General features: G+C 66.5%; 4 protein-coding genes across 4 annotated transcripts in view; 2 read left to right on the forward strand and 2 right to left on the reverse strand.

Annotated features, from left to right (window-relative positions):
* The first annotated feature begins 418 nt into the window (after window positions 1-418).
* CHLNCDRAFT_58591 (expressed protein) lies at window positions 419-4,979 on the forward strand. Its single transcript, XM_005845205.1, has 13 exons — window positions 419-821; window positions 919-1,089; window positions 1,211-1,387; window positions 1,576-1,714; window positions 1,884-2,026; window positions 2,231-2,578; window positions 2,804-2,919; window positions 3,070-3,130; window positions 3,266-3,435; window positions 3,617-3,853; window positions 4,050-4,206; window positions 4,344-4,444; window positions 4,606-4,979. Exons 1-13 carry the CDS (start codon window positions 537-539, stop codon window positions 4,748-4,750), a joined length of 2,250 nt encoding a protein of 749 aa, XP_005845267.1. The 5' UTR covers window positions 419-536; the 3' UTR covers window positions 4,751-4,979.
* A 3,867-nt stretch (window positions 4,980-8,846) lies between these two features.
* CHLNCDRAFT_136959 (hypothetical protein) lies at window positions 8,847-11,086 on the reverse strand (the record flags this gene model as incomplete). The annotated part of the gene is made up of 8 exons (XM_005845337.1): window positions 8,847-8,911; window positions 9,027-9,109; window positions 9,325-9,390; window positions 9,724-9,857; window positions 10,037-10,269; window positions 10,447-10,499; window positions 10,718-10,823; window positions 10,993-11,086. 8 exons carry the CDS (start codon window positions 11,084-11,086, stop codon window positions 8,847-8,849), a joined length of 834 nt encoding a protein of 277 aa, XP_005845399.1.
* A 500-nt stretch (window positions 11,087-11,586) lies between these two features.
* Window positions 11,587-14,205, reverse strand: CHLNCDRAFT_136960 (hypothetical protein; the record flags this gene model as incomplete). Its single annotated transcript, XM_005845338.1, has 7 exons — window positions 11,587-12,026; window positions 12,267-12,321; window positions 12,456-12,863; window positions 13,061-13,444; window positions 13,642-13,842; window positions 13,953-14,015; window positions 14,128-14,205. The coding sequence occupies 7 exons, from the start codon at window positions 14,203-14,205 to the stop codon at window positions 11,587-11,589; spliced, it is 1,629 nt and encodes a 542-aa protein (XP_005845400.1).
* A 180-nt stretch (window positions 14,206-14,385) lies between these two features.
* Window positions 14,386-16,550, forward strand: part of CHLNCDRAFT_36511 (hypothetical protein) — a 5,995-nt gene continuing 3,830 nt past the window's right edge. The window contains exons 1-5 of the mRNA XM_005845206.1: window positions 14,386-14,564; window positions 14,797-14,866; window positions 14,997-15,175; window positions 15,751-15,918; window positions 16,197-16,349. Of these exons, the coding sequence (XP_005845268.1) occupies window positions 14,481-14,564; window positions 14,797-14,866; window positions 14,997-15,175; window positions 15,751-15,918; window positions 16,197-16,349 (654 nt within the window). The 5' untranslated portion in view covers window positions 14,386-14,480. The remainder of the gene's footprint in view (window positions 14,565-14,796; window positions 14,867-14,996; window positions 15,176-15,750; window positions 15,919-16,196; window positions 16,350-16,550) is intronic.

The raw sequence follows: 16,550 nt of genomic DNA on the forward strand, positions 1-16,550 counted from the left end.
AGTCAAAACAAGAGAGCCCTGGGCCGCTGGTTGCTTTTGGAATCGCATGTCTCATGATCTCAGATGCGCCACCAGGTGAGGCATGTCTGCCTCCACGGGGTTATTACCTACCTAAAGACAGTTTACAATATTAGTTTACGGGTTCCTTGCACCTGGGGTGAGGGGCAAAGGGGGAAGAAAGTAGAAGACGCCAGCTGGCTGGCACTCGTGGTTTCGGGTGTTTTTAGATTCTAGCACCTGCAGCTAACGTCGCAATCACCTAAGGAGCTGTAAACGATTGGTTGTCTGCCCAAATTCATCATGACAAGCTTTGAACAATAGACTCGTCAGTTTTAGGTGAGGTGGAAAGATCCCATGTGTTTGTGGTTGAAGCGAGCAAATAGTCGCACTGTTGTCTCGGCCACGCCTCTTGGCCATATCCGGGCCCCCTCGTTTGTGGGTCAGACCCCACGGGCCCACCCACAACACGGGCAACACGGTGATGTCCAGACACCATTCTTTTTCTGCCGCAAACGTGATGTAGGTGCTCGATCAGGATGGCAGATGGCGACACGCTGGCCGACGTGTTTGCCCGGCTCAGACTGGGTGGCTGTCAGGTCACTGTCAGCGGCTGTGCCGCCGACAGCAGCGATCGCCACAACGTGGGGCGAATACCTGCTATCGACTACTTCGCTCGCAAGTTGGCCAAGGGCTCTTCGGAGGAGCACTGGCGGGGTTTGACCTTCGGCAAGGCGGGCGAGGCGGCAGCGCTGCCAGACGTGCACGCCTCGCCAGAGGCTTACCTGACCGACATGCAGGCGCACACCGCCCTCGAGTTCCAGGCAAGATCCTCACATCGCATGGCGTGCCTGGCGATCGATCAAAGCGCGATGCAGCAGGCATGGCAACAGAGGCCGCCGCGCACCCCTGTGCCCGCAGGCTGCCGCCGCCGCGGCGCTGGCATCGGCAGAGGGGCGCCACCCCGAGCCCGCGCAGCTGTGGTGGAACTTTGGCTGGGTGTCTGACGCCAAGTGGCGGGCGCTGCGGACGCGGGGGCAGAGCCTGGACTTTAGCGACGAGGGAGAGCCATGGGTGAAGCACTTGGTGCAGGTGGGCCCGGGCGACCGCCTGCTCTGGCTTGGCGGCGGTCCTGTACCGCCACCGCCGCCACTACCCAGCCCATGCACAGTGCTCATAATTCTTTGCCGCCCCATCGTGCCCGCGCCCGCAGGTCAAGGAGACCGATTCCTACCACGTGGCCCGCCTGGCGCGGCGCGATCCAGACAGCGGCGACGACGTGCTGGTGCTGCTGCCGACGGTGGAGGCGGGGGGCAGGGCGCGGGAGGTGGTGCAGATGAGGTCCCTGGGATACCTGGGATCCTTCCTGCTGCAGTACACCAGCGCGCAGGTGGGTGCCTCTCCGCTCTGCCCCCGAGACGAGGGCAGGGGAGGCCGTGGGAGGGCGGGCCGCCCACCGGCGACGCTGGTGCAGCCTCCGGCCTGATTCTGGCAGCTGCCGCGCAGCGCATCAAAGCCACCGCTCACCTTAGAGCGCTCCTCGCCCCCCTCCTGCCCTCCTCTCTCGCGGGTGTGCAGGCGCTGCGCTACCAGCTGCGCACCCGCACCCTGCCCCCTGCAGCCCAGCACATGCTGCAGCTGGCTGCCGACCCGACCCGCCAGCTGTCCAGCAGCGGCCAGGGCACGCTGCGCCGCGGGCCGGTGCACCTTCTCACAGGTGAGGGCTGCGTGGGGTCAAAAGGAGCTCTGGCCTGCTGCCTGTAGCCTGCGGCTGGCTGGTGCCTGCCTGCCATGTATGCGCTCTCTCCCGCTCTAGTCCTCCCGTCCTAATCCTGACAGCATCTCCAAGACACCCCTTTCCCGTCTGGCCCTGCCCTCCCATCCAGACACCGTGCCCATCAACGCGGGGCAGCGCGCGGCGGTGGAGGGCCTGCAGGGCGGGCTCAGCATCATCCACGGCCCTCCCGGCACCGGCAAGTCCACCACCATCTTCCACATCGTGGAGTCGAGGGTGCAACCCAGGGCGCAGGTGGGCATGCTGCCAGCAGGAGGTGGGGCGGCTGGTGCAAGCCCAGGGTACAGGGCGGCAGGAGATGGGCTTAGGGGCTGTCGAGCCTGCCAGGAGGCTGGCTGCCAGCTGAGTGGGGCCTGCACCAGGTGGCTGCTCGCCTTCCTGCCCCCGCCTTCCAAAACACACGCCTGGGACGCCCCTTGGGGCGCCTGCCTGCCGCAGGTTCTGGTCACCTGCAGCCGCAACCAGGCCGTGGATGCGGTGGTGGGCAAGCTGGCGGGCGTGGAGGGCAGCCTGCTGGTGTTTGGGCGTGAGGAGCGGTTGGGGGACAAGGCCAAGCAGTACACTCTGACGGCCCGGCTGGCTCGCCACCCCACCGTGGCTGCCTGGCTAGACCTCATGCGGCAGCTGCAGGAGCTGCGTGACAACACAGTCCCGCCAGGGACGCTTGCTGCACGCGTACGCCAGGCAGAAGCCGTGCTGGCGGCGGTGGTGGCAGCTGGCGCGAGCGACGGCGTCGCGCAGGAGGAGATGCGAACCCTGCGCCGCCTGCTGGAGCGGCTGCGGCAGGTGCGATGCGTCTGGCGTGCACCCTGCCCTGCTGCGCAGCGGCCACTGGGAGCTTGCCAGCAGCATCAAACCCACTGCACTCCTTCACAGCCGCACCCTTGCCCTGTCGCTGCCACGCACTTGCCGACAGACGACGTGCTGCAGCTCATCAAGTGTAGCACTCGACAGCCCAACCAGCAGCGGCGCGATCCCTCATGCACACTCATGCACACCACCCTGTTGCAGCGTGACTACTCCACCCTCGCCGCAGACATCCTGCAGCCGGCCATCACGCGGCTGCTGGCCAGGGTGCTGCCAGAGGTGAAGGCGGCAGCCAAGCGGGAGATCCTGGCGTCCACGAGGTGTGTATATGTGTGGGTTGTGTGTGTGTATGCGCTGGTGAATACGCTGTTCACATGAGGCCGGCCTGGTGAGGGAGCACGTCAGGCACAGGCGGTCAGCGCGCCTTCCTTTTTTGGCCCTCTCATGCAGCCTGCCCGCCCTGCCTGCAGGGTGTATGCCTGCACAATCGATTCCACGCCCCGCATGGTGTTTGAGCTGGCTGATCACGGGGTGAGGGGCTGCGCCTGCAAGGCAGCAGCCGCACGCGGTCAAACAAGCAGCGGGCAAAGGGCAGCAGGCACAGCGCACCTCAGCGCGCCGGCTGTACTGCAGTACCGCCGTATGTACTGTCATACCTACGTGCAGGTGGATGTGGACGTGGACACCATCCTCATGGATGAGGCGGGGTGTGTGGCTGAGATGGCGGTACCACCGCTCATCAAGCTGGCGCCCGCCAACCTGGTGCTCGTCGGAGACCACCTTCAGCTGCCGGCCTACTCCGACCTCGTCTCCCCGCCGCCCAACCACGTCCGCAGGTCTGCAGCCTCTGAGTGTGATGGCCAGGCCTGCTGCCTCCTTTCTTGGCCGTGCCGTGCAGGCTGATGTTGTTCTTAGCTGCCGGCCGGCCGGCCAGCAGGCCGGCCGCAGCCACTGGCCTTCTCGGACCAGCCTCCAGCCTTACCCGGTCGTCCTGCCGCGTGCGGCCCTGCCGTGCAGCTTCATGGAGCGTGCGGTGGCGCTGGCGGTACCGGCGGCGATGCTGACGAATCAGTATCGCATGCACCCCGCCATATGCCGGGCCATTTCCGCAGAGTTCTACGCCGACCGGCTGCACACCGCTGCGGCTGCTGCAGCCCGCCGGGCGCTGGCGGAGCCCTGCCGGATGGTGCAGGTTGGGGGCAAGGAGGTGTGGCACCAGGGCGGCGGATACTCCAACCCTGTGGAGGCATCCAAGTGAGCTGCTGCCCCGTTCGGCGGTTGACTCTTTGATTGCATGCATTGGGTAGGCTGCTGTGGGGCTGTATTTCTGCCGGCGCGCCAGCCCCTTCAGCCGCTGCCGCCGACCCAGGCGTGCGGAGGCAGCCGCCGGCAGCGCGCATGCAAAGCGCTGCTCCCCACCGCGCCTGCTGGTGGCTGCTGGTGACTGCAGGGCCGTGCGCGTGGCCCGTAAGGCGGCCAAGGAGCTGCGTGAGCTGGGCATCCGCCACCCCACCATCTACATCATCACCATCTACAACAGGCAGCGGGACCTGCTGGAGCGGCTGGTGGCCAAGGAGCCCGCCCTGAGGGGCGCCTGCGACTGCCAGGTGCGGCGGTCTAGTGCCCGGCCACGCAGGTCGGATGGTGGACGGGCGGCGGGTAGCGTGGCAGGCGGTATGCTGGGCCGGTTTGGTGGGAGGGGTGCCTCGGCGGCCCCAACCCGGCACCACGAGTGGACACGCAGGTGCTGTCGATTGATGCCTGCCAGGGCGACGAGGCCGACGCGGTCGTCGTGTCCACAGTGCGCAACGCCTTCTGCGGCAGCGAGAATCAGCACCTGAGCAGGTGCCCAGGGGCGCTGTGCTCGCGCAGCACCCGGCCTGCCTTTGGCACCGGTGTGCGTGCCTTCCTGGCAGTCCCCTGCCGGCCGCCTGCTTGCCGTGGTCGGTGCCTCCTCGTCTCCCTTCACTCCCTCCACCCGCCTGTCCCGCCCTGCTGCCACGCAGCTTCTTCCGGGACCGCCGGCGGGTCAACGTGGCCATGTCTCGAGCCCGCCACCTGTGCGTGGTGGTGGGCAGCCTCTACACGCTGCGCCTGCCCAAGGCACGCCCCTGGAGCGCCGTGCTGGCAGACTACGATGGCTTTGACTGAGTGGCGGCTACAAGGGGGGCTTACGGTGGCCACCAGCGCATGCGTGGCTTGCTGTGGTAGTGCCATACACCTCTGGTTGATGTGGCGCTGTCAAGTACTCTGAGCTTACACTCTGCTGCAAGGGAACATGGAATGCAATGCACCAGCCTGCTTCGACTGACTCGCTGCAGACTCTACATCTTTGCATGACAAGCTCTGCTTCAGCAGAGCATGCAGCATCAAATCGTGCCGCACTCAACAGGCGGGGCACAGATGGTGCAGGGCAATCATATGGATATGCACTACGGCTAAGCAGGGCACGGCACGGTCTTGGAATACGAGCAAGAAAACACATGTACTGCATCATCTTCTCAGGTGCATCAGGTGCCGGCGCCCCATCCTCTACCCACTGCCGTCCTCGTCGGCTTTGCCCGCCGGCACCTGCCTCAGCGAGTCCCTGACATCGTCCTTCTTGGGTACCTTGGGCTTGGTGGTGACCAGTGGCTTGCTGCCAGCAGTGGCAGCTGCGTTGCCCTTGCTCTCAGCCGTGGCGCCCTTGTCGGCAGTTTCGTTGGAATCGGGGTCGATCTCGATGTTGGATCCGCCTGGCAGTTTCCCGGACGTGGGGACAATCAGATCACCCTTGCACACACCATACTGGTATTGGGTTGCCTCGTAGCGCTCGCACACCACGGTGCCGCGGCCTGAACGGCAGCAGGCCAGAAAGAGGGCAGATGGGTGGTACAAGGCACAGCAAGACATCAAGCCTTGATGGGCTCACCACCACCACCGTGCAGGGTCGTCCCTGCAGCGGCCGGCAGCCCACAAAAAGATGCAGGCACCACAGCACCAGGCGGCCTCACCAGCGCAGCACTGCTCTGAGCTCGTGCAGCGCTCTCCCGGGTTCAGGCAGGAGGCCTGGTCTGGGCAGTCGGCTGAGCTGAAGACGTACTGCAGAGCAGGGCAGATCAGGCAGCGAGCAGCAGGCAGTGTGCTTGGCCACAGCATGGCGTCAGTCTGAGCCAGATGGCCACCACGCTCATCTGCGGGCACAGGGTTTGCTCCAGAGCAGCCGCAGCCGCTCACCCAGTTCACCCACACCGTGCGGCCCTGAGAGGGACCGTCCAGCACCTGCGGGCAAGGCGGGCAGGGCAGCGGCAGGCAGAGCTGGCATGAACTTGTGGCAGCGCACAGGCGGCAGCAAGGCATCCCCTGCCTGCTTGGTATCGGAGCACGTGAGGCTGTATCCAGCGCACCTGGGCCTGCAGCCAAAAGTACTGTTCATTCTTCCCCGTGCCTGGAACTTTGCGGACCTGCAGCCGGGCCATGGAAGCACAACCCATTGATGCTGCGATGCAGTACTAGTGAAGTACCACCTTCCCCTCCCCCAACCCAGCTCGCTGCTGTGGTGAGGTCCCTACCGATGCGCCCCTTGCAGTGTCCTGTTGCACGCGGCCACCACAGGCGGCTGGGCAAGCAAGCAGGGGCAGCTGGGCGTGCCTTGGTGCCAGGCGCCAGAGAGCCCTCCGTCGCAGAGCAGATAGACGCGTCGCGGCGAATCTGCGGAAGCGGCGGCAGAGAGGGGCGGCAGTGAGATGCGTTGAAAGGTCTGAGCACCAAGCTTGTTCTTGTTAAAGTATCAAAATGTAATTCAACAAAGGGTAAACGTGGGACAGCCATGCCACTGCGACTCGCGCCAGCCGCCGCCGCGCAGCATGAAAATGTTTAGCGGCGTGCCAACCTGCCGGCGGTTTGCCGTAGCGCTGCCAGCACAGACAGGCAGATGGATGGCAACCACTCACGTTGACATCCTGGCGAGCCTGAGCACACTCCTGGGCTACAGCGCCCGACAGCAGCGCCACGCAGCCGAGGAGGAGCAGGGCGGTGGCGGCGGGAGCCTTGGAGGGCATCTTGCTGGCTGCAAGTGCTGCTGGGGACGGTAGAGGGCAGAACGAGGGCAGGGAAGCAAAAGGAGGGCTCCCAGGGCAGGAAAACCGATGCAACAACACGGCAGTACCGCGCGCCGATAGTTAGCTACTGGGCCGAGGGAGCCGCGGTGAGTAGGCACGCAGTACTGCCCTGATTGTGCATGATTTGCCTGACCATTGAGCCCTCATTTTTGCTTCCCTGCCCTCGTTTCTGCCCTCCACCAACCCCAGCAGCACTTGCTGCCAGCTGGCTGCAGCAAGATGCCCTCCAAGGCTCCCTGCGTCGCCACCGCCCTCCTCCTGCTCCTCTGCCTGGCAATGCTGTCGGGCGTGGGAGCCCAGATATGTGGCGCTGCCCGCCAGGACGTGAACGTGAGCTGGCGGTGCAGACATTGCGCAATGCGCAAGCATGTCGGCTGCGGGACTGCTTGCGTTGGCGTGCCCGTTCGTCTTCTGGCCCAGGCGGGCTGGTTCCACACCAGGCAGTGCCTCACACCTCCGCACAACCCCGTTCTCACGGCCTGCGCTTTGGCACCGCTGCTGCAGATCCACCGCGCTGCGTCCATCTGCTCTGCGACTGAGGGCTCTCTGGCGCCTGGCACCAAGGCGCGCCCAGCTGCCCGGCTTGCTTGCCCAGCCGCGGCTGTCTCACTGGCACTGAAAGGTGCCTGGCACGTGCCCCGGTGAAAGGAAGCAGTGCACGGAACGTTCGTTTCCCCGGGGTGCATCCCCAAACCAAATTGAGTTGGGAATCTGCTGCATCATGCGAGCCATCATTGCATACTGCTTTCAGTGCCCTGCTGCAGATCCGCATCGTTTCAGGCACGGAAAAAATAGAGCAGTACTATTGGACGCAGGCCCAGGTGTGCTCGGTACAGGACCCACGTGCTCCTGCAACGGGCAGGGGATGCTGACTGCGTTGCTGACCCTCATTTCAGCTCACGCATGCGCCAAACATGCCTGCCTAATGGTGCCTCCCTACTGACTGCACTGCCTGCCCACCCGCCTTGGTCGCAGGTCGTGGACGGGCCCTCCCAGGGCCGCACGGTGTGGGTGAACGACGTGAGGGGCTGCGGCTGCTCTGGAGCAAACCCTGTGCCCTCAGCATGGTGGGCCATCTGGCTCAGGCTGACACAATGCTGTGGCCACACCAAATTGCCTGCTGCTCGCTGGATGCTGCCCGCTGCAGATTGCCTTCACCTCAGCCGACTGCCCAGACCAGGCTTCCTGCCTGAACCCGGGCGAACGCTGCCCGAGCTCAGACAAGTGCTGCGCTGGTGAGGCTGCCTGGTGGCTGTGGCGCCTGCCTCAGGCTGTGGGCTGCCGGTCGCTGCATGGACGAACCCACACTGTGGAGGTATTGACCTCGTCAGGGCATGGATGCCTTGCTGCGCCTCGATGCCAGCCACTGAGAGCTCCTGGCAACGCATCGCCCTCTGCCTGGCCTGCTGCCCTTCAGGCCGCGGCACCGTGGTGTGCGAGGGTGCCGACCCAGGCAACAACGTGTATGGTGTGTGCAAGGGTGATCAGATTGTCCCCACGTCCGGGAAACTGCCAGGCGGATCCAACATCGAGATCGACCCCGATTCCAACGAAACTGCCGACAAGGGCGCCACGGCTGAGAGCAAGGGCAACGCAGCTGCTGGCAGCAAGCCACTGGTCACCACCAAGCCCAAGATACCCAAGAAGACCGATGTCAGGGACTCGCTGAGCCAGGTACCGGCGGGCAAAGCCGACGAGGACGGCAGTGGGTAGCGGATGGGGCGCTGGCACCTGATGGCAGCTGAGAAGACGGTGCAGCACACCTGTTTCTGTGTTCATGTTCCTCACATTGTGAAGAACCATGCCATGCCCTGCTTAGCTGTATGGTGTACACCTCATGATTGCCCTGCCTTGGCTTGCCCTGCGCCATGCATGTGTGCTGCTTGTTAAGTGCGGCACGCATTGATGCTACATCATCTGGTGGAAGCAGAGCGCAGCATGGGGAAGCACGCCGCACTGCATTGCAGTTGCTGGTGGCGAGCTGTCTGGTGCCGTACTAGTAAGATAATGCTGTGTTTGCACATAGTGCGGGAGGCAGTTAGCAGGGCAATGTGGGCAACGCATCAAACCACACAACAACGGCAACCAAAGGATAATGGCAGGTTGAATGAGCGCAAGGAACAGAGAGCGCTACCAGCGGCGGCGCGCTACAGCAGCGCCAGAGCCGCCTCCACCATCTCGCTCTTCTCAAACATGCCAGTGGTGTTGACGCCTGCGGGGTGGTGTGGTTGGGGTGCGGCGTGTGGGTCGGGTGGGCAGAGTGAGCAGGTGAACAAGCAGCAAGGCATGGGAACTGGGGGAGAGGTGGGCGCAGCCGCTCCACCCACCCTTGCCCTGCAGGAAGGCCTTGAGCTGCCCAACTGACATGCTCTGCACCTCCTCCCGGGTGGCAGGGAGGTCAGGCAGCACCCTGCAGGCAGGCGGGCAGGCATGCAGGCAGGCGAACAGGCAGGCAGGCGAACAGGCAGGCCAACATGGCAAGCCTGTCAGGCTGGCAGCTGGGCAAGGAAGTTGAAAGGCAGGCCTTGGCCGGCAGGGGGCTGTGCCACAGCAGCAGTCAGTGCAGCCCCAGGAGCGCCGGCGGCCCGGCCTGGCAGCAGCTGAGCCCTGGTCGGCTCCACCCACCGCAGCAGCCAGTTCCGCACGTCTTGCAGCTCCTGGGGGCAGCTGCTGTGGCCCATACCCGTGTACCTGCGGGCGGGAGTGTAAGGCAGGCAGGCAGGCAGGCGGGTGGGTGGGCAGGCAGGCAGGCGGGCAGGCAGGCAGGCAGGCGGGTGGGTGGGCAGGCAGGCAGGTGGGCAGGCAGGCAGCCCCAGTGGCACTCGCCCCGGCCCCACCAGCCAAGGCAAATGACCCAAACACTCGCCCCGCTGCCGGCCCCACCACCACACACGCACATATACAAGACAACCTCTCCCGGCGGTGCTGCCACCGGCAGCGGCAGCAGCTTCTTTGGCTTCTTCCTCATCCACCGTGACCCCACCCGCCCTCCCCTGCCTCGCCCTCGCCCTCAGCCTCACTCACATGTGGAACTCAATGTTGGTGCAGCCCATCCCTTCCAGCACTTCCTGGGTGGTGGTGGCGATGACAGGCGGGATGAGGTTGTCCACGCTGCCATGCCCCACAAACAGTGGCAGCTGCAGGTTGGCTGGCGGCACCTGCAGGCGCGGCAGCGGGGCGGCACGGTGGTGGTGGTGGTGTGGTGTGATGCGCATGCGTCGGGGTGGGAGTGGTGAGGCGGCAGGCCAGGGCTCAGGTGGCAGGTGGGGGGCATGAGCACGAGCCGCCCTCGGCACGGCCCCAAGCCTCGGCACACTGTGCATAAGCCAGGCGACACCGCCGCAGCCAGCCCCACGTCTTTGAGGGACGGCTCCAGCCAGGTGGAAAGCGCGATGCAGCCCGCCAGCGGCTGCGGGTGGGTCAGCGCCGCCTTGTACGCCACGTGGCCGCCTTGAGAGAAGCCGCCCACCACGATGCGGCTGAGCGGGATGCCCGCCGCCACCTCCTGCTCGATCAGGGTGCGCACATGCGACACCGCCGCCGCCACGCCCTCCGGGTCGAACGGCCGGCCTGCGGCAGGGTCGGCGGGTGGGCAGGTGGCACGAGGACGGGCGGCTGGGTGGACGGCCGGCTGCCTGCTTCGGGCAGGGCTGGGATGGGCCCTGGCCTGGCCGCCCAGCATGCAGCGCAGCGGTGCAGCAAGCAGCACCGGCGTCATCCCGGGGGACAGGCAGCGGCCCAGCCCACCTTTCATCATGTTCAGCAGACCGGTCTGGTCCAGGTGGGTGATGTCAAACCACCTGCGCAGCAACGAAAGGGAGGGAAGGGGAGGGGTGGGCGCTTGCTCCGCTGTGGCTGCCCGCCCGGGCACGCCACGGCAGGCCAGCACGCTTACATATATGCATTACATGCACGCGTGCCGGCTGGCATGCGTCCCTCCGGCCACGCACACCCAACCACACACACCACATGAGGGTCCTCCAGTGCACCACCCCAGAGTGCACCCCTGAGGCCTCACCCCGGCATGCGCATGCCCATGTTGACTGTGATGGGCCGCGTGGGAGCCGTGGGGTAGATGAACTTGATGTGCGGCAGCCGCAGCTGCGGGCCCACCGGCGCCCAGCCTGGAAAGGAGTGGGAGGCAGGGGAGGGGCGGGATGCGCCAAGGTCAGCACATCCGACGGGCCACAGGCACCCAGCCTGGCGAGAGGCGGCAGGGACGGAATTGGCCGACGTTCAGTGCAGACAATTCCTCGGGCAGACCCGCAGCCTGCGCCATGCACGCCGCCTTACCCTCCCCCGTGTCTCCCAGTCCGTGCAGCAGGATGACGCTGCCCGTGTGGCGCCCCAGCGCCGGCTGGCGGATGACGGGGCCAAAGGCGAACATGGCGCGCGGCGGCGGCGGTGGCGCTGGTGATGTCGTCGCTGCTGCGTCACCGGCGGCGTGGATGTCGCACGACCCGGAAGCTGCTCCGTTGTCTGCTCCAGCTCCACAGGTTGAAGGGCGGCTGGCTGATCGGACCACGAGTGAACAGAACAGACAACCCAGAGCAGCGCAGACAATGGCAGTGACTCTGGCGCTCGTCATAAGGAGTGGATGCGCGGCAGCAACGCTAGGACCTTCGCCGTGCTGTGCTCTGCTGCGCGCTGGGGATGCGCCGCCGGGCGGCCGCCTGCGCCGTTCATAGCCTGGCATCCGTCACAGTGTTCCAGTGTCAAATCAGTACAGTCAGCCATCACTCATCATGGCATCTCGGCAGTGCGAAATCAAGGGCAACAGGTAAACTGCAGTGTTGTGCAACAAGGCAGGGTGAAGGGCGGCTTCGGCTGGGCAGCATCCGTGCCCCCGACAGCCTCTCCTCTCGTGCTGTGGCCCTCGGCTCTTCCCTACTGGCCCAGCAGCGCGCACTTGGTGGCGTGGTACCGCTCAATGCGCTGCTTGCCGTACGCAAGGTAGTCAAAGTCCACGTCAGACATCTGGTCCTGGATCAACCCCCACAGGCCCCACTTGAGGTGCACCAGCGGCAGGTGCGCCTGCGCCTTGCGCAGCAGCAGCGCCGCCGCCGCCGCGTCCCCCGCCGCGCCGCCGTCCCGGCCCGCGCCGCCGGCGGCGCCGGCGGCCAGGATGCGCGTGGCCAGGCCCGCGCCGGGGCCGGGCAGCTCCGGCTCGGGAGAGCCGCCCACGGCGCGGCGCTTGGCGGGGCGGTCGGCGGCGGCGGCGCCGGCTGCGGCCACGTGCGCCCGCATGGCGCGCACGTAGGCGAGGCAGAAGTGCAGCTGCTGCTCCTGGGAGGGCAGGCGGTCGTCGCGGAACAGGTGCGCCTCATCTGCAGGAGGGTGTCAGGGGGCAGAGCGCACGGATCGCCGCCAGCTGGCTCAGGCAGCTCAGCAGCCCTGCCGGCATGCAAGGCATCACCATTTGTGCTGCTCCGCTTCTGCTGACACACACACACACACACACACACACACATGCAGCGCACCTAGCCGCCAGCAAAAGGAAGGAGGGCAGCAGCAGCAGCCGCGGCAGCAGGCCTGCCACCCGGCAGGCCTGCCACTCCCGCCCGCACCTGAGTGGTAATTGTAGGCCCACTCGCAGAAGTGGTTGGCCAGATCATAGGACACCTGCAGCCACCCGCCAGGACGTTGCAAGGATCTAGTCTCGGGAGCAGCAGCGCAGGCGGGCTCATGGCATAGCCGCCGGAATGGGCACAGCCGCCGCCAGCCCGCAAATGCAGGCGTTCCCAGCTGTCACTCACGTCGTTCAGGGTGCTGTACTCATAGTCAATGAGCTTGATGGAGAGAGGGCCCGCAGCGCTGCCGCCGTCGGCATCGGAAGCCTTGCCGCCGGCGCCGTCTGCGTCGGCCGCAGCCTCGCCGGGGCTATCTCCCTCCCCTGCTGCACCGTTGGCTGCTGGCGAACCACCGTCTGCCGCAGCTGCCGCAGTCCCTACTCCTGCCGCTGCCCCTCCTTCTTGCGCCGCCGCCGCTGCTGTTCCTGCTGCTGCTGCTGCTGCTGCTGCTGCTGTGGCCGCATCCGCAGCGCTGCTGGCGGTACCACCTGTACTGCTGCCAAACAGCAGCATGTTTCCGTACTGCAGGTCGTTGTGGCAGAAGCCCACCCAAGCGGGGTACCTTGCCGCCAGGTGTGCCTCCAGGGCTGCCAGCTGCAGGATGCAAGGCAGCCAGGGGGTGTCGGGGATGAAGGGCGCGGGGCGAGGTGGGGAATGGGGTGGGCGATGGCGAGGAAGGGGACAGCAGCAGGGGGCGCACGTGGGAGATCGGGAGACCAGCCAGCATGGCAAGACCGGGCATGCTGCCGCCGCCACCACACACACGCACGCGCCACGCCAACGCCGCCCACCTCTTCTGGAATGTTGGCCAGACCCAGCTGCTTCAGCTCTGCGCCGCACACCTCCTGTGCCGCCGCATACCACTGCTGTATCCGGTCGTAGATGGCCGGCCGCAGCCCCGCGGGCGCCGCCTGCTGCGCCCGACCGTCTGCGCTTGTGCCCTTTCCGCTCCCGCTGCCGCCTGCATCCCCGATCCCGCTGCCGCCTGCACCGGGTGCCGCCATGCCCGGCGCTGCCGCCAGACCCTGCGCCGCGGGCAGCCGGGCCAGCATGCGGACGTGGAAGACGGCCAGGGCTGCGGCGATGGCTGCTGACGTGGCAGGGGCCCGCATGCTGTCGCAGCTCAGGTTGTCCCCCGGCAGGAACTCCTCCACCCGCCCGTTGCCGTACTCCACCTGCACTGGGAGGCAGCAGCAGAAGGGCCGGGGGTAGGTGGAGGTACAGGCGCGCGGTCAGCTTTACGCCTCCCGGCCTCCGCCCCACCGAACAAAACGCCAGACAATCCCCTACGCCCACATCCTCTCTACCATCCAGTGTGGGATATGGCGAGATGGCGGCCAGCCCCAGCCAGCATCAGGCACCCGCTGCGCACCAGGCACTTGGGCCCCAGTCCCAGGTCGGAAGCCAGCAGGAAGATGTTGCGCTCGTCCTTCTGGCTGAACAGCTTGCCGCCGGTGCCAAACACGCGCACGATGACGGTGGCGTTGGCGGCCGCGGCTGGCGAGGTACAGCGGTACACCAGGTTGGTCATCGCGCCGCTCACCTGCTCCACCCTGGCGGCGGCCGCCGCCTCCTGCAGCAGCGCAGGGAGGGCGCGGCGGCGGTTGGGAGCGTGGCGTTCTGGGCAGCAGGCGGCGGAGGAGGGGGCTACGGAGCAGTGCCTGGGCCGCGGCCTGCGCTCACCGGTCCCCACCCAGGAGTCGCCTCCAGCACCAGCTGCAGCGCCGCCTTGCTGTCCTCCAGCACCTGGAAGTCAACAGGGCCCAGCCGAGCATGATGAAGCGGGAGGCGAGCGGCGGTGGCGGCATGGCGGCGGCGCTGCATGCCCTGACATGCGGCGTGCTCCTGCACCCCCCACCTCCGCGACATCGACACGCAGGGAGCTGCCCCGGACTGCGGGGGACCAGGGTTCTGCTGTATTTGCCGCCGTCGCCATTTTGGTGTGAGGCTGGCCCCGGTCCTCTCCCTGTGAGTGATGCAATCCGTTGATCGCGGGTGCCAAACGGCCGGTTCCCATGAGGCCTCAGGCACGCTGTTATTCTTCCGTTTTCTACCTGTTACCAAAATTGGTGGCGGTCGCTCCAAACGGCCTGTCAGGCATCTGATCGTCCCTCCAGAGGCTCCAGGGATCCGCCAGGCAGCAAGGAAGCACCCAACTGCACAGAGACAGGCCGCAGAGCTTATGTGCACTGGTTGCCGGCAGCAGGAGCAATGAGAGGGGCCCAGGCAGCTGCCGTTGTGGCAGCGCTGGCCCTGCTGGCGGGGCTGGCCTCGGCGGACGAGCACAACCACAGGGTAAGCCCCGCAGGGCGGGAGCAACGATCGCCGCAGCCAGCGCGGTTGCAGCTGTGAAGCGGGACGGTGGACGGGTTACCTGCACTCAGCTGCTGGAGACCAGCCGCCTGGCGACGCGGCAGGCCCGCGATCGAGTCGGCGCCGCTGCTCCCCCACCAGCCCCCGCCCTCCGCCGTGCGGCCCGCTGCTGTGCTTCACCCCCAGCGTGCTTGCCTCCTCTCGCGCCCTGCAGTACCAAGTGGGAGACGTGGTGACCCTGTGGGTCAATAAAGTGGGGCCCTACAACAATCCGCAGGAGACATGTGAGCTGCTGCACCGCTGTGTGTGTGTGGCATGCCGGCAACTTGGCGCCTCCGTTTGCCCTGCTCACCTGTGCCATGTTGCTGCCCGCCCGCCCCCCCCCTGCCCTCCCCTTTCCACCTGAACCTACAGACAACTACTACCTGCTGCCCTTCTGCAAGCCCAAGCCGGCTGACAAGACGCGGCACAAGTGGGGCGGGCTGGGCGAGGTGCTGCAAGGCAACGAGCTGATCGACTCGCAGCTGGAGCTCAAGTTTAGGACAGACATGCCCAAGCGGGACATCTGCACCATGAACCTGGACGACGACAAGGTGCGAAAGCGCTTGCGGGTGCTGGGTGCAGGCAGGCGGCGGGTGATGGGTTCCGGTTGGCGGGTGCTGCCGGCGAGCCGTTGCTCGGTGGCGCCTGGTCCAGGGAATGCCTGTGCTGCCAGCTGCGGCATTGCCTTGTACTGCTGGCGCTGCCCGCCTGTGCGGCTTGTCTGGCGGCTGCGCTGCTGCTGCCTGCTGCCAGCGGGCATGTGAGCTGTGGCAGGGCAGGACGACAGCAGCAGCGGTAGCAGCAGCAGCAGTAGCAAGCGGGCCTGGGCCAGGGTGTGGCGGCATGCTGCAGCAGTGCATGGTGCGGGGGTCAGCGATCATCAGCTGGCGGGAGAGCAGCCGTGGAGTGCCCGGCAGGAGCAGCAGCAGAAGCGGAGATGGGGAACAGCCACCGACGTGGAGCATGTGGCAGCCGTGGCAGCTTCAGCTGCTGCTGCCTGGCACCGTGCTTGCCGCTGCCGCATTCCCTCTTCCCCCAGCGCTGGACGCCAGCTGGCCCACCGGCTGCCTCAAACGTTGCGCCACCCACGCGGTTCCGCATGGCCCGTACCGCACCCGTACCGCAGGTGGAGGACTTCACCGAGGCGGTACGGCGGCACTACTGGTACGAGTTCTTCGCCGACGAGCTGCCCATCTGGGGCTTTGTGGGCCCGCCCCCGGAGCAGACCAAGGGCGACAGCAACGTGTACATCTACACACACAAGACCTTTGACATCGCATACAACGGGGACCGGGTGTGTGCGGGGAATGGGGCTGGTGCCCGGGGCTGGCTTGCCGGCTCCGTGACAGCCAAGGGTTGAGGCTGTGGCGTGTGTGGATGGAGGCCGTGCCGGCCGGCCTGCATGCGGCGCGGTGTGCCGGCGCCGGCCGGCATGCCGGGGTCGCTGCCATGCTGTTCGAGCGCTGCCATGCTGTCCCAGAAAGGCATGCGCAGTGCTGCTCCTCCGGCCGGCCGCTGCCCAACCCCTCCACACACACACACGCACACCCCTCCCCTGCCCCGCCCCCGCAGGTCATCCACATCAACCTGACCAGCGAGTCGCCGCAGCCGCTCACCTCGGGTGCCTCCCTCACCTTCACCTACCAGGTGCAGTGGAAGGCGGTGTCGATCCCCTTTGTGCGCCGCTTCGAGCGCTACCTCGACTTCAACTTCTTCGAGCACCAGGTGGGTGCGGGCGGGCTCATGCCCCGCTGGTCGGGAGGGCCGCGGCGGCGGCCGGTGTTGGGAAGGGCCAGCCGCCGCAATGCAGCGCCGCCGCGGCTCCGCGCCTGCTGCGTCTGGTGGCATGTGCATGCGCATGCTGGCATGGACGCACCCCCCCCACCACCACCTCCTGCCTCCCCGCCTCCCCGGACGCACCCTCCA

The sequence above is a fragment of the Chlorella variabilis genome (assembly GCF_000147415.1).
Source record: "Chlorella variabilis unplaced genomic scaffold CHLNCscaffold_18, whole genome shotgun sequence".
Lineage (NCBI taxonomy): Eukaryota > Viridiplantae > Chlorophyta > Trebouxiophyceae > Chlorellales > Chlorellaceae > Chlorella > Chlorella variabilis.